Source organism: Diadema setosum, chromosome 13 (genome assembly GCF_964275005.1).
Source record: "Diadema setosum chromosome 13, eeDiaSeto1, whole genome shotgun sequence".
Lineage (NCBI taxonomy): Eukaryota > Metazoa > Echinodermata > Echinoidea > Diadematoida > Diadematidae > Diadema > Diadema setosum.
The window spans coordinates 31,097,695-31,118,821 of NC_092697.1; the positions used below are offsets into that span (position 1 = coordinate 31,097,695).

The window sequence follows — 21,127 nt, forward strand, 5'->3', positions numbered from 1 at the left end:
TAATAGACCTATGACCTTATAATGATAATGATGATAATGATAATAATGATAGTAACAAAAGCAATAATTATGATAATAGTGATGATAATAGTAACAATAACAATAAAAATCTTATCATTAGCATTCAGGCAGGATGCGTCAGTTTGACTTGGAGTCTGTAATGGATTCTCGCCCGGCCTCGCCGAAAGGACACCGACCAGCCGTCTATCTTGCAGGAGAACTGCTTCTCAAGAGTCTGCGAGATTCCTTGGAGATCGAGGAGCACAAGGAACGGCTTAGTGTAAGTTCTTTGCTGGCTACATAGGCTTACATGTTTCCACAACAAATTAGTAGTAGAAATGAACTCATGTATGCAGGGAACACAGTTTCTCCGTGAAAAAAAAAAAAAATAGCCATCCATGATTACAAGTGGAAAAAAAAACAATTGAAATTTTCTTCTCAGATAGACGTTAATCACATTTTTGTTGTTTGCGTGATTAAGGACATCAGGGTGGGTAATCGAAGAAGTATATACTTATAATTATAAACCTTTCCGCTTTACAACGAATCTATTCAGTTTTTCATTACCTTTCATTTTATATTAGGACCTGAACGGCAAACTCCATCTGGCCGAGAGGCGGGTTTTCATGGCAGAGCGCAAGGCAGGCGCTTTGATGGCTCTTGCCAAAATGGCTCGTCGCTCTTCGGAAAGAGCCGAACGAGCCGAGGAGAGGGCGAGACTTGCCGAGGCCAAGGCTAGTCGGGAGGAGGAGCGAGCCAGACTTGCCGAGGACAAGGTGAGTCAGGAGGTGGAGCAAGCCAGACTTGCCGAGGCCAAGGCGAGTCAAGAGGTGGAGCGAGCCAGAGTTGCCGATGCTAAGGCGAGTCGAGGGGAGGAGCGAGCCAGACTTGCCGAGGCCAAGGCGAGTCGGTGGGAGGAGCGAGCCAGACTTGCCGAGGCTAAGGCGAGTCAGCAGACTTGCCTAGCCAGACTTGCCGAGGCCAGGGCGAGTCGGGAGGAGGAGAGAGCCAGATTTGCCGAGGCACGGGTTAGTCGAGCCGAAGAGGGAACGAAGGTCGCCGAAGAATTCCTGAGCCTTGCTCGGAAGGATGTGCGATCTGCAGAGGAGAGAGCTCGCCAGGAGGGAGAGAGAGTTCGTGAACTGGAGGACAAGCTACAGGCCCTGGAGAAGGAACTGGCTGAGGCCAGGAGGCAGACCCATCTTGCCTCAGTCCGTCCACAGGTAAGCCTTTTCTACAAAGATTTAGATTAATATTTCTTCTTGATTCTGAGGTATTCTGTCATTAGTAATATCTGAACTTAAGTTGTTTACACTAGCAAGTTGGGTGTACATTCCTTTAATCAATACCAAAAATATGCAAACAATCGTGTTTTCTTTCTTTCTTTTTCCCCCATTCACTTAGGGTCCGGAATTTTGTCGTTTCCAAAGTTCTCGTGCTTCGCAGAAATGGTGAGTTTTACCCCCCCCCCCCCCCCAAAAAAAAAAAAAAAATGTTATCCTGTTTTCCTACATGAAACATTGTTTTGTTTGTATAATTATGTTTTATGTGTGTGTGTGTGTGTGTGTGTGTGTGTGTTTGTAAGTGTGTAGATATTGCCTCCTTAATAAAGATTTTCAAGCAAGACAGATGGGTCTACGTGTCATTATAAAGAGAAAACATACACACACATGAACACAAATGCAATTATGTCACGTATTTTCTCTTTCAAACTAATCTGTATACAAGACAATGAAAAGTGTTTCCATCACAAGTGGATACTCACATTTTTATTAATATTTCTTGAAACAAATTTGATAGGTCTGCTACAAACCCAGCCACAGGACAATCCAGCACCCTCTTTCACTCCTTCACGTCCAACACCGCTGGTTACCCACCATCTAGCGGTTCCTCCGAAAGGGACACCGTTTCCATTGTGTAAGGAAATAAGACCAGGAAATGTTGTTCTACAGAAAATCACTACCATTTCAATCAGAAACATAAAAGAAAGTGAAATGTCTGAGCACACTGAAATCCGTTTCCAGTCGACACAGTGAACATTTAGCAAAACATCGATCTATGACAAGTACATGTACATATGTATTTTAGTAGGAAAATATAGTCATCCTTTGGACATCATCGTGGAAAAGAGACAAACATTATATCTATAGCTTGCATGTTGATTCAATTGCATGCATGCAAATGATACATTAGGGTCCAAAGTATATATTCAAATCAAAGGAGCAAATGATCAAGATGATGAAACAGTGTACTATGATCCTCTGAGAAAATGGTATCCTACACATGAAAGTCTGGAGAAAACAAACATTAACTATTTCAAAACAAACTTACCATTTTTTTCATTTTCACCAGATCCCCTACCGTTCCATCTCCCCAAAGAGCGGCGCGCGGAGGGGTTGCCAGGGGTAACGAGTTTCCATCACCACCACCACCATCCTTTCCTTCGACGTACGTGTGGGACCGGGCCGATCTGAAGCCATTCGCAGTCTCGGGTGGCCCGATGATCTTGGGAAGCGGGTGTTACGGCACCGTTTATCTTCATCGGCACCGCTCCTCCAACGAACCCATCGCCGTCAAGACCATGACGCTGCCGGACTGTCCCCGAGCGATGAAAGCCAAGGTAACCATCCCTGCCAACAGTTTCTGTCCGCTGCATATAGTTTGATAATGAAGACAAACTTTCTCTAATTATGATATTGTTTACTGAATATCAACCAAGCTGTTGTAGATATTGAAACTGCTCGAATTGCATTCTTGTACCAAACTTCCAGATGCTAAAGTTTAAAAGTAAGCATCATGATCCCTTGATATGTCAGGTCGAGAAGATCGAGAGGGAAGCTGCCCTGCTGGACTTATTCGGCAGAGAAGAGTTCTTCCCCCGCTACCTTGGCTGTCTCGAGGTCAGAGTCGGCTGCGTTGGTCTGGCGATGGAGTTTGTTGGTGAGAAACTCTTCTTATCATTCATCCCTTCATTCCTGAATTCCTGCATACGCATTTTTGTTTAGTTACTCTCTAATTACTTTCAGTCAGTCATTTTTTTTGTGTGTGTCGTTTGTTACTGAAACATAACGGAAACATTGCTCCAAAGAAACAGTCAATAATTGATTTATTTTCACTGACCTCATTCAGGAGATCCCAAGACCGGTAAAACCTTTACTGTCGGAAAGGCCATCGCGGGACACGTGTCCTCAGTGAGGCACGCTGATTGGCTGCAGATTGCCCTGGATCTGGCGTGTGGACTCCAGGTCATTCACAAGCATGGGTACTTAATGAATGACCTGAAGGGAGACAACGCCCTTATCTACATGCCACCCACTGGTTAGTGATGAATTTAGTCCCAAACCAATTTTTGTGAAATGTGCTTGAAAACCAAATTTAGATGTAAACTCAATGATATTTTCCATTAATCGATTTCAATATTACTTTCATCATAATTCTCTACAGCAAGAGAAGAAATAATGTGAAAATAGGGGACATCCTTTGTGCGTAAAAAAGGCAGAACATGACAATCGCATGTTATAGGACATTTTTGTTGTCAGTAATAATACTAGTACTTATGAAGTTCACGATTAAAAAAAAAAGTGCAAAAACTTTAACGAATTGACTTGTTTGTAGGAGACGTGTCTTTTGAAATGACATGATCATTAAGAATTTGAACTATATTTTGTTGTAGCAAGAAATATTGATTGACTGTACAACTTCAACGGCAGTCATCACATTCTTAGGGCCCTACTGTCTTATACTGTTAAGGCAACTTCCTTAAAGTATTTTGACTCTCCTCAGGTCATCGATGGCGGGCGAAGATCATAGATTTCGGCTTGGTGACTTCCCAAAGCAACCAGGTCTTCACCCGGTTCTGCGGCCACGTCAAGGCGAAGTACCGACGAGGAGAGATCTACCGCCACATCGCTCCCGAGGTCGCCCTCCAAGATCGGCCCAAAAGCGTCCGGAGCGACGTCTTCCAGCTCGGACGCCTCCTGTGGGCCATGGGGATGACGAGCGGAGACAGAGATCTCACCGACATCGGCGAGGACTGTCGCAGTCCGGTCCCCATCTATAGACCCGCCGTCGATGCCGTCGTCGAAGAGCTGAGGAGGTTGGTGAAGTGAGATACACTGCTGTCCACAAAATGATTTTCAAACTTTGCTGTTTACCTCATTCGTCTAAACAACAATTCCCATATCGAAATTTAAGAAAAAAAAATCAGCGATTTGTTCTCAATTTTCAGTAGCATGTTTTGAGGTTTCTGAATTGATCTCTAGCAATGAAATTCGGGATCACTTAAACTTCACTCAGAACCGAGGAAGTATTCTGAAAGTTTTCAAAAAAACAAAAACAAAACAACAACAACAACTAAAAGTAGAGCCAAACTGGAGCTGCAAACAAAGCTACATTTTTAGCCAAATGATGGTTTCATCAGTTTTACGAATGGAATTATTAATTGCAATCTAAGAAATTATAGATGATAATAGTAACACAGCAATGCTTTTCAAAGTGTGCATTTGTACCGGCTAGTGCTCCAAACTGAACTAGACCCAACAGCAAGAAAGCAGAAGAATTCAGCAAAATCTCTTAATATTCAATTCACTCTTTGAGCAAAGTTGGACGATCATTTGTGGAAGCAGTGTGGAGGTAAGTATTTTGTATATATTTCTTCTTTTTCTATTTATCTACTAACATTTTCTTTCAGAAAAAAAGGTATCGCTTCAAAAACAAGTTATTTTCCTCATAAACTATCAAAGATTTCGGAAAGTAGACAACCACCTAGGGATTTGGGGAAATTGCATCTCAAGATCCGCTTGACACAAAAATGATTGATCTCAAAGAATATTGATGTACGTCTGGTCGGAATCACGGTTTCCAAAGTCCTCAACTTGCAAGAGTTTATCTCATACTCAAATGGAGATGGAAACTAAAAAGGCAAACAAACAAACAAATAAACAAACCACTCGGAATTAGAGGAATTTTTATCGTAAGACGCATGTGACACAAAAATGACTGATCTCAAAGAATATTGATAAGTTTGGTCGGGCACAAAATTTCCGAAGACCTCTACTTGAAAAAGTTTATCTCATCCTCAACTGGAGATGGAACGATACGAGGTTGTCCATCACAGTGATGAGCGGGGCGGGGCTTGTCACAAATCAATTCCCATAGCACAGACCATTTACAAACAGCCTGTTTTATTTGCTTGTATCAGAAAGTTTCCATTGGTTGATATTCTCAGGCTTTGAAGATACATTTTCATTCCAGGCAAAAATAAAGGAAGAACAGCGAACAAACCAATAAAAGGACTGGTTTAAAAACAAAGCCAATGTTTCAAGAGGCATTAGCTATACTTCCGGAATAGTCCAAATTCAAAACCACCTTCACTTGTGAGCGATAAGCTTACGTAATAATGTCATATTGAAATGAAGACGGAAGGATGCAAACTTGTCTATCACAGTGATGACAGGGGCGGGGCTTGTCAAAAATCAGTGTCCGTCGTACCAGTCGCAAAAACCAATCACAAACAGTCTCTTGTCCATTGATTCATTCGATAGATTCAACTGGTTGATGATTTGATTCTGAAGAAATGTTTTGAACCAAAGCAAAAATAAAGCAAGAACAGCAAATCAAACAATAGAGCTCATTTTGAAACAACAGTTGATACGTCAAGCGGGATTAACTGCACTTCAGTATAGTTCAAATTCAAGACCACCTCACAACATCAACTTGCAAGCCAATAGTCTAGGTTATTTTCTCATGCTAAAATGGAGATGGAAAGATGCGAGGTTGTCCATCACAGTGACGAGCGGGGTGGGGCTTGTCACAAATCAGTGTACATAACACATACCAATCACAAACTACTATTCAAAAAGAAATCGCATTTTTACCAACGTTTGTGGATTATTCGACCTTTGACCATGGCTTTAAAAGCTACATGCGGAAACATTTCATGTATATAGCGGTCAGTGAGCAGATATCTATCCGAATTATTACCTTCGTTCAGTCTGAACTGAAACTCTTGAAAACAAACAAAACAAAGCCATACACGGCTATATTGGAATCAGTGATTGCAATCTACGTAATCATAGATCATGGTAACACAACAATACTTTTGAAAAGGGTGCATTTGTACTGGTTAATGCAACGAACTGAGCCAGACTCGACACAGAAGCAAGAAAGCAGAAGAATTAAGCAGACTCTCTTGATATCTTATTCACTCTCTTTGAGCAAAGTTTGAAGATCATTCGTGGATGCAGTGTAGAGGTAGGTATATATTTTGTATATATTTGTTCCGTTTCTACTCATTTACCTGCATTTTCTATCCGGAAAGAAAAAAAAAATTGCCGTTGCTTCAGAAATAAATTATTTCCCCCATTGTGCTTTCAGAAAATTCGAAGAAAAAAAAACTAAAACAAACAAATAAACCAACAAATAAAGCAAGAACCATTCTGAATTCATGGAAATTGCATTGTATGATCCATGTGACACAAAAATGGTTGATCTCAAAGCCTGTTAATCTTAATATTTCTGATCGAAATCAAAGTTTCCGAAGACCTCGTACACAACTGGAGATACACAGACACCCGGTGTCATCACAGTGATGAGCGGGGCGGGGCTTGTCGCAAATAAGTTTCCATAGCACATGCCAATCACAAACAGTCGGTGTTAGATGATTTCACTCGAAAGATTCCACTGGTTGTGATGATGAAGATATATTTTGATCCCAGGCAAAAATAAAGCAAGAACAGCAAATAAAACCAATAGAAGGACCATATCTTGAAAACAACAACAACGACAACTAATACGTTAAGCGGCGTTAGCTTATACGCTTCCAGTATAATCAAAATTCAAAAACACCTTGACTTGTGAGCCAATAAACTTTAAGCAGTTTTGTCATACTTATAAGGAGATGGAAAGATTCAAGGTTGTCCATCACAGTGACGAGCGAGGTGGGGCTCGTCACATATCGGTTTGCACAGCACATTATAAACTGGTATTCACAAATGGGGGGAGTTAATCGCGTCTTTAAAGAATTTTAGGGCTAATTCGACTTTGAACTTTGAAAGCTACATGCGGATACATTTCATGTGGCAGTCGGTGAGCAGATTATTTCAAAATGATTTCCTTATTTCCTGTAAAGTCTTCCGATAGGGAATTAAAGCCGTCCACATACGAAAAGAAAAATCTGGTAGGCCCTATTAAACGGATTCAACGTAGGTGAAATGCAAACCATAACCATGATAACTGTGATAGTATACCTGAGGTCTCTGATCTGCACTAAGAGAATACAAGGATGAAGAGGGTGGGGGGGGGGGGGACAAGTGTGAATGTCAACAAATACCAATATTAGTGGCAATTTTGGAATGAAAATCGCACTCTTTTTCTTCATTCTGAGTAGACTCCTTATCATATTTTTATATAATGGTTGCAATCGCAAACAAATTGATATTATGTTTAGAACGTATGTCTCCATCCAGCACTCGTGCCAAGACAATTCAGTAATCAATTCGAATTGACATATTTTAGCAAAGGTTAGTGTCAAGGTTGAAAAGCAAATCAAGCAAACAAACAAAAGAACTCAGGTACAAAACATTACTGAATTGATTCACAAACATTAAGTTACTTCAAAGGTAGTTTGGAAGTTTGAAAGGTGATAAATTTGTGATTAATTTCGCACTTAGCACCAGTTTATCGATCATTCGCACTGAAAGGCAACACACCACGAAGAGCAGAGAGTGAGAAAGAAGAAAACTGGGATGAGCTTTTGAAATGAATCGAAATCGATGGTGGAAAGTTTCAAGGTATGTCCAACACCGAAGCAGGAGGGAATGGGCTTCTTACTTCATTATCGTCACAGAATTTTCCTCTCTCCCGGAAGCGTGTTTTTTTTTAGACGGCGCAGATTGGGGACCCTAAAAATCTATTGGGGACCCTATTCCTAAACCTAACCCTAATCCTAATCCTAACCCTAACCATCAAACCCTAACCCTAACCCTAACCCTAACCCTAACCCCAACCCTAACCCTAACCCTAACCTTAACCATAACCAAAAACCCTAACCCAACGTTTTTCCCATAGGTTTAACACGCGCCATGCCCCAATCTGTGCCGTCTTAAAAAAAAAAAAAAAAAAAAAAAAAAAAAAAAAAAAAAAAAAAAAACGCCTCCCGGAATTTCAAGGGGGTCGTGTTCTTACGATTCTTCCGGTCACTCTTTCATCTTCCAGTGGCCTGTTGTATAAAAGTTACTATTGTGGTAACTTTGCCATCCAATGGTAACTACCATGGTAACAATACTCAAAAGCCAATCAAAATCAAGAATTCCTTGGAAGTTATCATTGGATGGCAAAGCTAGCATAATAGTTACTTTTATGCAATAGGCCCCAGATAGCCGTGTGGCATACAATATCCCAGTACTGAGCAAGATTACATCATTGGCGCGACTTAAGGAATAAAAGTATATTTTTCAACATTTTGATTACCTTGCTGCACAACCATTAATTTAGGCGGGGCCAAATATAGACAGATAGAAACTATACAAGATGCAAAGTTGTCTGGCCTTTGTTTTTGTTTTGTTTTTGTCTTTTTGTGACTGTTTAGAGAAAGTACTGCTGTTCCTGTCTTTCCTTCTCACGTAGAATTTGCCGTGGATGCAGGAAGTATTTCGTATGATGACGTACCCTTATAGATATCGATGTGGCAGCGGAAAGAATAAAATTGGACATCAGAACGATGAACTATCATTCATGGTCCTGAGTTACAATAACAGGAAACGTGTAAAGAGATCATTTCAACCTACCATGGACTTGACAACTATGCTTATGATAATAAGCCAGTTTATGTTATGAGGTTGCGCTTTCCATTCGTTGATTTGCACTGTCTAATTGGTCGCTTCCGAAATATCAAGATGAATCGAAAACAATCATCGATAGTGATCGCCCCAAGGGATAAGTGAACTGACGTGGCTTCATTTTTCCCCTCCCCTTTGAGGCGCGACCGATCGGTGTGATCGGTCGCTCCGGGCATAACGTCTGGCGACAACTAGACTGAAATTAACGACCGTTATTGTTTATGAGGCTTATTTCGATATCACGCGCTTCATTCATCGGGAATATCGATCGCCTGAAATTGGGTTATGGGGGCGTCACGGAATCTTGTTTAATGGAAGGAAAATACGCTGCGGGATGGGAGAGTTGGTGATTTTAAAGTAGTTACTCCATGCCTATAGAAGGAGATCCCACTTTCCCGAATCATGATTACATTCAACGAATTTCATCAACAGTAGTACCAGGGAGGTGAGCTCACCTCCCTGGTAGTACTGACTTTAATACATTGTACACAATAGTCATTATCTAAGGTTTTCTTCAAATTATCTCTTTTGAAGCCAGGATAGTATGCACTATTGCTGTTGTTTATTTTGTTTATTTTCACAGGGTAGCCCTTTCAATTAAAAAAAAAAGATTTACAAAGAGACTCTTCATAAAATAAAAACACAAATTACATACAAAATTATACCTACAAAAATACAGTAAAATAAATGTTTTGGTTGTAATTCTTTCTATTTACCTTCAATGATTACTGTATCTTCAAGTTCCCGTTACACCATAAGTAAACTATCTGTGGAAGTTGATGTTACATTATGACCTCATAATTATTAAACATTACAATGATACCTACCACAGGACCACTCACATGACTTCATTCCGCAATCTATTCACTGTAGGGACCCGCCTCGAAATCTTGTATATCTTCTTAAGGGCGAAGATATTGATTTTCATCTTTCACAAACGGGCTTTAACCGTCGTTCTATCTCGAGATTGTTATTAATATCTGGTGTGCATTGCCGCCAATGTATTTTCTGTGGATGGATTTCGTCTTTGATAATTTTCTTTTATCAGGACGTGATTTCGCTGAAGAATATGACATGATTGAGAGAAGTGCAGTGGCACCAAGGGATGCAGAAACGGCGGGATGAACTCAACAGCATCTTTGCAAGTGAGATTATTCGACCACTCAAGTCGTCCGTCGTGATGACATCTTTGGAAGTGGTAATGCCGAGAAGTGAGCGATTTAATGAAAGCACATGGCACCGTTTCATGAAAGTAGTCAGCCATGACAAGTTGTCAGCCTCTTGACAATTACCATAGTAACAGTCAGTGACCAGAGCATCTCAGCCAATTAAAACCAAGGATTTGATTGAAAAAAAAAAAATCAGAGACTGACAACTTGTCAGGGCCGACAACTTTCATGAAACGGTGTCCAGACCTCTGTGCCTTTTCCCCTCGTTTCTGTAGAAATGGCAGACTATATATAAATACGATTTCTCGGAGACACACCGCTATCATTCATATCACAAACTTCCTTACCCTTAAGAACCTCAATCACGAAAGTTTGTTTGGTTTTTGCCTGTTAAGAGTTAACGTATTTTATTACTCTCATGATCTCATTTCATGTTTAGTAGTAACATCGACTCAAGATGAGGCTACTCTGTTGAGTGTGATATGACATTTAAAGAAAGACCGGACCTTAATCTTCCACAAGGATGAAGTTGGGTCCCTCGGCTCCTCCGTAAATCAGAGAATGTGTTGAGCATCCGATATGTCAAAGGTTTCACCCTGTCCCCACATGGGACCCGCTTCCCAGCAGCAGCAGTAGCATCGCTTCCAAGGCGTTAAGGATTTATCATCTCTCCTCCTCCTCTCTTCCTCTTCGTTAGGTCGCCCGTCACGTCTCGGGTGAGATTTTGGACAAAAGGGGGAGGAGGGCAGGCAGCCTGAAAGGTGAGACATCTCGCTGTCCTTCTGCTCCTCAATTCCCAAACGTCAAATCTTATTCATAGAAAGAAAGGGGGATAAGTGGGATTTGATGAGGCATTGTTAGTTATTTTCTTTTGTTGTCTCCATCTCTTGTTAAACATTTACTCGCATGCGATTCACCGCATTGTTCACATAATAAAAGGAGAGGGGCATCTACGATCGTGTAGCATTTTCGATCTCGTTATCAGATTGTGCGGGAGTGTGCCCTAAGAACTGCTAAAATGGGAAAAGGGGATACCTAGATGTCAAATATTAAAGGGGCGATCACACATCGCCGGTTTAGATGGCGGTTCATGGCGGTTCGGCAATTCGTCCTGCTCCATGCACCAATGACCGTGTTCACACCTTACACAAACCCTGGTCATCCGTCATTCATCCGCCATAAACCCCGAGAACCGCGGGGAACCGCCAGAAAAATTAAACATGCTTAATTTTTCGTGGCGGTCTTGGCGGTCAGAAATGGACCGTGTTCAAAACGCCATTCACCGTGTAAAGAAAGACATCCTCCGTGTTTACACCGCAAGATCCGTGATAATACCGTGTCAACACCGTCATAACCTTTCATGCAAAAACAAATGTTGAACTTAAAAGAGAGTAATGCCTCCGGCGACACTTAAAGCTTAACAGCTTAAAAGATGGCCAGCTGTAAGTTATACACAGAAGATTTATGTAAATATGTTGGGTTCTGCTTTCGTGATTATAGTATGCCTTTTTGTAAGACTGCATGTTGATACAGATATTTATGTTGAAACTTAAGAGAGTAGAGGGAAAAGCGATGTTGAATGTTGAAATTTGAAAAAAAAAATACTCCATTATTATGTTACGTGAACCTATTAATAAACTGGAAACTATGTAGATATACTGTATTCTTCTTTGATATGTATGTCCTTTTATTGACTGTTGTTAGGGATATGTGAGAGCTTAATTAAGAAACAGAACAAAAAGAGATGTTGAAACAAGCAAGTATTTGTACGGTACATCACTTGATATATAAACCTGCAAATGAACAGGAGACTTTGAAAACTATGTTGGATTCTGCTTTGACAAGTATGTATTTTTAATGACAGTTAATACAGATAATTTGGAAAAAAAAAGAGAGAGAAAAAATGCATGTTGAAACTTGAAGACAATTGCTTATTGCATCACTTACGACAATCTGTAAATACACAGGGGGTTACAACGTTTCGAAATTTCTTTTAAGTTGTGTTTGCCTTACAAAGCAATACGTTCCTGTGTTGTAACCCATTGAAGGGGAGTGACAGGGCTCTGATTGCATCCAATGGGGCTTAATAGGGACTCCTCCACCTTTCGGGGAGATCCGTGTGACTACCGCGCCAATCCGCGTTGGCGACGTGTTCAAAACGTGTTGAGAACGTACAGTAGTCACATCGCGTTTAAAGTGCTTTCCGCCATCGTTGGGACACGGTTCACGGCGGTTTGAGAACCGTCATCTAAACCGGCGATGTGTGATCGCCCCTGGAAATCTGAGCATGGTAGTCATATTCGGCTTTTGTAGCGAGCTTTATAATTAACTTCCTAAATACATGGGTCAGCATACAACAATATTCATGTGAGGCATGATGACATCAGTTACGTTCAGACGGTCATCCTTGCCTTCGAGGATACTCTCGTAATTAAGTATGGGGCGCCAAGTGTCGCATGGTCTTTTTCGTCACGAAATGACAATGTTGTCAACGAAATAACAGTTTCGTCATTAAAATTACAATTTCGTTAACGAAACTGACGTTGTCACGTGTCAACGAAAAAACAATTTCGTCACGAAATTGTTGTATCGTGACGAAATGACTGATTTCGTGACGAAAGAGATCATGCGACACTTAGTGCCCCATACTTAACTACGAACTTATCCTCAAAGTTAGCTTATCCTCGGAGTTAAGAATCACCGTCTGAACGTAACTATAATTGTTAAACAACTTTAGAAATAGATTAAGATTTCTACATTTTTATCGTTGATTGCATATCTTAAACAGGAATTGTGAACTCTAATCAAAGACCATAATTGGTCTAGGACTTTCTTCAAAAGCATTCAAGTTTGTAATAAACCGGTAGTAAACGCTATAAGGGTTGCGAGAACTAGGCTTAGATACATGGAGTTAGTGAAAATAAAATTCTTGGAATCCAGATATCCATATTTGCACGTTTCAACATGCGCTCATTGAAAACAACAAAAAATGTTGTGGCTTTGGTTTATTCCACTCACGTCTGCCTGTGGATTAGTTCTACGCATGAACACGTACGGCTCAGATGAATTATGGGAGAAGTCTATGGAGAATATGCAGGGTCTTATAAATAAATGGAAAACATAAAACCCTGTTATTTCTCATTAAATCAAATGCAGCAGTTGCGAATCCCCCGTTGGGCACAGTTGAGGGGTTTGGATCGTTTTTGTACATTTCCACGCCGGCGAACCATAAAATCACGTGACCATTCTCAGACCATAGCTCCTGATCATGTACCCTGTAATGTGATAAGTTTGTCTGCTACTCTCGGTAAAGAGTTACCTCCATTCACATTCCATGGCATTTTTCTAAATACCCTCTTCCAATGTCCAACCAATTCCACTTTCCGACAATATGTTTCTCTCGTGACATTTTACTCCCATCCGACAAACACTTAGCCGCCGGTAAGATAATGAAAGATATCGCCGAGAAATAAACAAAGTAAAAGCCATTGAAATCAGCAGTTGATGGAAAAAAAAAACAACACGAAACAAAACAAAAACATGGCAAAAAGCTATTGGTGTTTGGCGGAATTCGCTTCGTCGTGAGCAGTGCCGCTTAAGTGTCATTTTCATTAGCAGAACTGCGAAATCTGAACTTTGGGAGCATTGAAGACACAATCGCTGACTTCCATGACCGGTACATGATATTTGCAATTTGTTTGTGTTGAATGCTGGTATTGTTTTGTTGATAAAGAGAGACATTCTATCACTTTTATCTAAATCTGTGTATAAGTTCAGGGACCCATTGCATAAAGATTGATCTTACGATTGATGCAATTCAAAAGAGTTACGCTCGATCTGCTTTTAACCCTGTGCTTTAAGTCGAGCGTAAGAATCTTTATGAAACAGACTTACGATTATTATTGGTCCTGCACTCGATTCATTAATCGAGCGTAAGATCAACCGTAACTCTCTGTGAAACTGGCCCTCGGAGAGAAGCGCACTTGCTACCATGTACTTGGACTTTTAGACAGATATGCTCATTACCGTTCAAATTTACTCTAATTTCAGGTACAGCAAAAGCAAGCAAACAAACAAAGTGATAGCAGTTTCACTAAGATGGTGATTAGACTTAGGATAAGAAAGTTATAGAATTTTTACAATTGAGCATGTTTCGAAAACACACTGCTGTTCGTTGCCATTACATGCTCAAATCAGCAATGCATGATGTCAATATTTTTACTTTGATTGCTTTTCAGACACACCAATTAGAAAACAACAATATACCAGAAAAGATCCAGGCCATAATAACTCAGTGAAAACAACAGCAACAACAACAACAAATAAATAAATGTGTTTCGGCTTTGATTATATCGGGGATCGGGTATAAACTTGCAAGATATCATACAGTGTTACCCTATCCCACGGTAATAAGCTGATGGAGAAATTTCAGTGTTCACGAATTTAAGTCCGTTTTTCAAGGTAGTAGAGCGCTCAATGCCCATACTCTCTTGCTCCTCGGAGCATTTAGTAGGATGACTCGTTTTCTAACAATAATATCGCTTTGATCCTCTCTTTTTTTTTTTTCTTGTATATGTCATTCCCAAACTGCTATCATGTCACGTGGGTTATAAAAACTTCGGCAGCAAAGAGATGTATTAAGTAAGCGCAAACCTAAATGTTTAATTCACTCATAAGAATGCAATCCGCATGCGGTTAATACCTCGGCATTGTCAAGTACCGATTTCTGCATCAGTGGACAGAATGGGTATGAACAGAGATATGTTTTGAGATGGGAGTCGATCCCAGGATATTATTTTCAAGTCCCAGATCCCGAACCACTAGACCACAGTGCTCAATGTGCTCCCTGCCTTGCTACCACGGTCCTGTCCGCCTCTGCCCCCCCCCCCCCCTCACTCTCCCTCTCTCCATCTCTCTGTTACAGGTTTTCCTTTCGTACCATGAATGTAATCCGAAAAACGGTGATGAGAGGAGAGCGCTCGAACACACCGCTCATTTTTCACCATTTAGGGACGCGTCGGTGTAACAGAGACCATCTTTGCGCCAAATTTATTGGTGGTTGCTCTCGCCGCCGCTGACAGTTTCTTGTTCGTATTCTTTGTCGTCAAAATGGCGGGTAAAACCTTTGCTGCTACGTCAATCCTTTATCAAGAGCAATATGTATCGTATAAAAAGGAAAGGTCAGCTGGTATAAAGAGGATCCAAGGTCATAGAGCACAGAATCATTACTGAATGGGAAAGTGACGGTCCGTGAACGAAGCGCAATATATTTTCATCTCGTCTATTGAATCCTGCCCTCTAAACGGCACTAGCCTTTGACGCAGATATCGTGATCGATCAAACTACATTATTCATCCTTTGGTCTCGTTTGTTCGCGACTTACCATGTCTATCGGTCGTTGTCAGCATGGAATACCGAGTGATGGGGACATTACATAATAAAAAATGAAGTGCATCAATGGTCTATAAATTGCTTGCAAAGATAGCTTCTCGCTGTCTGATCCATTACAGCCCTATGTTATAAACTACCGTGCGGAAGTTGATAAGCAATGGACCCATGAACTTCAAAGTGATTTACACAAGTCTTGCCTGAGGGCCACAGTCCATCTTTTTCTACAAGCCAACCGCCGCAATACAGTGGACAGTATACGGGTGCACGTCACGAGACCGACACCCACGAGTCATACATCTCACAAGTCATACAGCCCATGAGTTATACAGCTCACGAGTCACACAGCCCATTAGTTCGACACTAAGCTAACAAGGCCCACAAGATCGACACATTACGCCCCGTGTTTTCTTTGTCGAACTTGTGGGCTGTTTTTACCCAGTGTCGAACTCATGAGCTTTATTTGCCTAGTGTCGAACTCATGGGCTGTATGACTGCGTGAGCTGTATAACGCATGGACCTGTTTTCAATGTCGAACTCGTGGGCTGTATGACTCGTGGGTGTCGGTCTAGTGGGATGACCCCCAATATACACCTTCTTATCAAACGGGAATGGCAGGCTAAAGATATGAGTGTTAGAGGTGAAATACCAAACACCAGAGAGTTTCATGAGGTTAAAAAACAAAGCGCCGTAAAAAAAAAAGGGGGGGGGGTCGCGGCTTGAAAATTCATGAGTTCATGCACAAATAAAGTTGCGAGATATGTGATAATTTGTTGCTTGTACCTATAACCATATAAACCCCTATGCAGACTACATGTTCATAGGTCCACTCCGGGTCCCGTTGCATAAAACTTTTTTAGCAACCTTAAAAAATTCAGGTTGGGATTTGCCCAACCTGAATTTCTGAAGGTTGCTAACCTAAGAATGTAAAATCCGTTGCATAAAAACTCTGGTTGGGAGCTTCCAACCGGAATTTTGTGATTTCAACAGGAAAAAAAAAAATCCGGTTGGAGTTTTATGCAACGGGCCCCCGATCAGCTTTACGCCTGTTGAACTTTTAGCTAACTTATAATAAACATTCTAAAGGGTCCATGCAGAAAGCTAAAGCTGTCTAATACGAAAGATTTGACTGTTTCACGGGTCTATAATATGAACTTAAGTTTTTATTGAAGTCCCTTCAGAACTTGATCGGAGATACGGACTCTTTAGCTTGAAACGTTCCCGCGATGATGATAAAAGTATAATAGAATCATGGGCAGGCTTAATCAAGTTGAGCTTTTTTCCTCCTCTACCTGGTAATTAAGGGTCATATGAAGCCAATCGACATCATTTTCAATTTCTCCAGCAAAGTTTGTCATCGAAAATGCACCTATAACAGTTTTGCCATCTTTTTAATGTTGCCTCGAAAGGCGATGGTGGCATGGTGAGCTCAGCGCCAGCAAAGTCACTAGTTCTTATCTTGATTGTATTCTCGCTTCGTAATATTTTCTTTCCTTCTTTACTGATCTACGATATGAAAAATACTTATCTATTTGTGTGTGTGCGTGGGTGTGTGTGTCTGTTTTGTTTGTGTAAAATGTTTGTGTTGTTCCATATTCCATATTTTAACAAATAAACGATAAACATAACAAGAAATTGAATAAGTAAATTGTCGTATACAGCAAATTAGACCATTAGGCATGTGAAATACGAGGAATACACACAGAAGCATTGCTAGAGGCGTAGATTCCCAGATGCTGATGTAAGATGTATTCTAATACGTGAAATTTAAAAATTGAAGGGATTGACAAATCATGAAGTAGTAAGAACCACCGGGGACTAACAATTTACCATGCAAATGAGATAGATCAGTATGTAATTGAACTTGGCCTATTTACCAACCTCTATTGCACTCACTGGCAGTGCAATTGAATTATCAATGCTGTGTTACTTTAGTTGCAATACATGTATCTGTGTTTAGGTGTGGTCCACATAAGAATATCATCGGTTACATCGCGGATACTTGATAACGACTAAACCGCTTCGCGATACTGTTATGAAATTAAGGCGTGGAGAGGGTAATATCAGGTCCTCATTTCTTTGAAATGTTTTATATTACCTTAAACAACAACAACAAAATTAAAACTTGGTTTGAGATCAAAATAAGAATATAGAATTCAACACAAAAAGTTGCTTTTTTTTTTCCGACTGTATTCATGTAATCATCGTCGCATACGTTATCCTGTTGGAAATAGTTTTGTAGATATCCGGTCAACTTGTCGTCCCGGTGATGTGAGCTTCTCGACAAAGTTACCATACAGTTACATTCATATCGATGCATATACCTCTAGGTATTATTGTAATAAAAAAAAAGCGCAATGTATATCCAATGTATAGTTCACATGAAACCTGTCATTTTTCATGAGACATGAAAGTATAAAACCAATTTTCAACTGATATTTGTATCTTTTTTTAATCCTGATTGAAAATGGTCAAATGAATCAATGCAATGTATAGATGCATAAATATAATAATCTACGTAAAGAAGAAAAGAACCAAAGTTACCAGATTGACCCGTGCATCAATTGTATTTTACACACTGAATGACTGAATTTCAAAATGAACGAATGCAAACTGATACAGGTCATGATATACACCACTGGGTGTCGAACGACATTTAAAGAAAAAAGTAATACATCCTCTTTCTCCCTCTTCCCGTCTTGTGACGACTTTCTTGTTTATTGCCCAGCTTTCTTTTATGCTGTCGTTGGATTTGAGAACGGACGAAGTATTATAAGCGGCACGAATGAAAGGGTGTCAGTTTAATCACCGTCAGCTCACTTGGAAATTCAAGCGTGAGGGAGCAATTTGCAGTGAGGTTAATAATTCCTAACTGGCTTCTACCGCGGGACGCACCAGCGCTGCCGGCGACGGAAGAATGGCGAAAGAGAGCCCGTCAGAACCTCTGCCGGTCAGCGTTTGATTTTTTTTTTTCAGTTCGAGTCCTGGCCACTGAGTTCCTATGTCCACCCACGCTACAAAAGCTAGAGTGTGTCTTGACCCATATCACCGCACTCAAGCTTATTATGGGAATAATGTGGTTTCCTTATGAACAGCAGAGATTTTTTTTAATGTTATTGGCTATCTAAAATTTCTTTTCACCATGTAGCTAAACTGCATATGGTGAAAAGTGAATGTATATTATTTTCTTCGGTCGAAAAATCAATTAAAGCTATGAATTGAATTGTATTGAATTGAACTGAATTGAATTGAAGTGAACTGAATTGCGATTGATATACATCTTACTTCAAAGGTTCAAAAAAGGTTTAAGCCGGTTAATTATAATAGCGAAATCCAATTCCATTTAAAGTGTGTGTGTTTGTGTATGTGTGTGTTTATTTTTTGTGTGTATGACAATGTGTGCTTTGTATTATTATCTTGTTTGGTGTGTTCATTTCATTTATTTTTTTTTTAATAGTAAATTACTGTCCACTGTGGGAAACATGGACATGCAATCAACGCGCGCGCAGGGGAAATTGATTGCGAACGGACCATTACGCTAATTGTATGTAATGTAAAACCATCGAGTCTTGTTAATGAGACACGGAGGATTAAGTGCCATTGCCTGTCGGTTTTGTTCCATATACTTTGGTGACCTCCGCAACCTAATTAAAATAAGACACTAAACGAAAAAAGGGAGGAACGCATAATATGCTAATAAATTATGATGGCAAAATTATTGTCCTCTAGGAATGGCATCCATTTCTGTCCACAGATGTGAACTTGACCGAATTTAGGAAGATTTATAGAAAGGGAATGATTAAAAAAAAATCAAGTATCATGGTGCAATAACAAGAACAGTGTACATGGTGTAGGACCTACTACACGAGTTATGGTCATGTCTCGAGTTTTGGTTTTAATCAATTCATTCTGGCATGGCAAAAGTACAATTATGATACAAAGATAGAGTTTGAATAGAACTTATTGCAATATTTGTAAATATAAAATGTCATCTGCTCTTAAGGTATTTTCATACACTTCGCTCGCCCAACGACAGACAAAAGCGTGATAACATTTGAGTGACGAATTTCTGCGTGTATGTCACTGCAAAAGTTTACTTTTTTCCTTTTATTGTTTCCTTTCTCAGTTTTCATTATTAATGGTGACGAAACTCGTAATTCAAACTTGATTGTGAGACAGACACATGCACAGGAACCAACAGAAATGTTTGAATATAATTATATTTGCAATTACATCTCTTGTACATAGTCACCTTTATTGGTCCGACTCCTTGTGACGTAAGGTGAGCACGTTGCTATGGCTACCAGAGCAAGCTCGAAAAGTTTCATCTAACCAGGCCCTTTTCTTTCTTTGTTTCTCTGTTGTTGATGGTGGTGATTTTTTTTTTCGCATGACATGCCGGTTACGAGTGATTGATACGCCTTGGAGAGCGGAAGGTGTCGGGTTGATTCTGGCGCGAGGTCCAGCAGTATACCACAGGGGTTCCCTTCAACTCCCGGTGATATTTGCAAACATGCTTTCCTGGGTTTTTCTCTCTTTCATATTCCTTCTTACTTAAGTGCAGACCCTTAGGTAAAATAAAATCATAATCATAAATCACTCTAGAACTGGCTGTTGCCACCAACTTCACCATACTCTTCAGAATGTTTCCTGGAAGGGAATTTGCGAAGAATGTCTCGGAACTTTGGAAGTTATAACCTTGAATTGCCCAAAGAAAATTTTGATTGTAAATTTTCGTGCGTTCCTTTTCCCAGTACAATTTGCAACTACAATCGTAAATGCCTGTACTGCGTGACGACGCGCATGTTAATCACTTGCTTCGAGATATGGTAATCCCATTGGCCTCATTACATAGCAAAGTTCATGTGATTTATTGATTATCAATGCAGTCTATAAGACATCTAACGACCACTAAATTTTGTAAATCCTGCGCATGACACAACCGCGATACCAATAGGTTCACTGAACGCGCTGAAGAAAATAATTAATCTTTCTAACTTCTTTCTAACTTCGTATTTTGTCTTTTAATGAAAGTGAAAAACAGATTATCTATCTTTACAATTATTTCCCGCGACATTTGATACAAAGAAACTAAAGTCAAATTACATGTAATTCTGTGTATTTTGTCTTTCGATGAAGAATGAAGGCCTACGCGAGGTGCCTAATCTTTAAAGGGAAACAGGCCCAGGACTCGTGAGGGCTCCGTTGCATGGACCCACACTTTGGCCCGAATTCACGAAGGTGGTACAAATGAAACCATGGTTTAAACCATGGACAAAAACCATGGAGCGCCAAGTGTCGCATGGAAATGATTATATCTGTAACGAAATGACAACATTTTGTAACTAAATGAACATTTCGTCAACGAAACGGTCATTTGTCGACGAAATGACCAATTTCGTAACGAAATATTCCGCGCGATACTTGGCGCTCCCTGGTTTTTGTCCATGGTTTAAACCATGGTTTCATTTGTACCACCTTCGTGAATTCGGGCCATTTATAGGCGTACAGAGAATTGTGAACCTGAAAAAAACAAACAAACAAACAAAACAAAACAAAACAAAACGCGAGAGCACGCATAATTACGCGCCCGCGATCTACAGTATACTTTGATTGACAAGTAACTAACCTTTACATCGTCGATCTTCATAATGTACTAGTACATGGCGGCGATCACCACATCATCAACAGCGCCTTTATAAATATTGAATCTTGTAAAAAAAAAAAAAAAAA

At 40.2% G+C, this 21,127-nt stretch overlaps 2 protein-coding genes across 3 annotated transcripts in view; both read left to right on the plus strand.

The window, feature by feature from the left end:
- Positions 1-93: 93 nt before the first annotated feature.
- Positions 94-4,109, plus strand: LOC140236587 (uncharacterized). The gene is made up of 8 exons (XM_072316512.1): positions 94-280; positions 585-1,223; positions 1,405-1,451; positions 1,801-1,917; positions 2,380-2,620; positions 2,817-2,940; positions 3,130-3,318; positions 3,784-4,109. The coding sequence occupies exons 1-8, from the start codon at positions 134-136 to the stop codon at positions 4,107-4,109; spliced, it is 1,830 nt and encodes a 609-aa protein (XP_072172613.1). The 5' UTR covers positions 94-133.
- The window catches only part of LOC140236707 (uncharacterized), an 82,185-nt gene continuing 65,030 nt past the window's right edge, over positions 3,973-21,127 (plus strand). The window contains exons 1-3 of one of the 2 annotated variants that reach the window (XM_072316629.1): positions 3,973-4,096; positions 9,886-10,048; positions 10,704-10,767. The gene's annotated coding sequence lies outside the window, so the exon portion shown is untranslated. The remainder of the gene's footprint in view (positions 4,097-9,885; positions 10,049-10,703; positions 10,768-21,127) is intronic. The other variant, XM_072316630.1, reaches the window with a different exon arrangement.

What these genes read in the sequence shown, in the direction of transcription:
- LOC140236587 (XM_072316512.1), top strand. Translation starts at nt 134, where the DNA reads ATGCGTCAGTTTGACTTGGAGTCTGTAATGGATTCTCGCCCGGCCTCG. An exon ending in AGCACAAGGAACGGCTTAGT is followed by an intron (nt 281 to 584) that starts GTAAGTTCTTTG and finishes ATTTTATATTAG; the next exon opens with GACCTGAACGGCAAACTCCA. An exon ending in CCCGAGCGATGAAAGCCAAG is followed by an intron (nt 2,621 to 2,816) that starts GTAACCATCCCT and finishes TTGATATGTCAG; the next exon opens with GTCGAGAAGATCGAGAGGGA.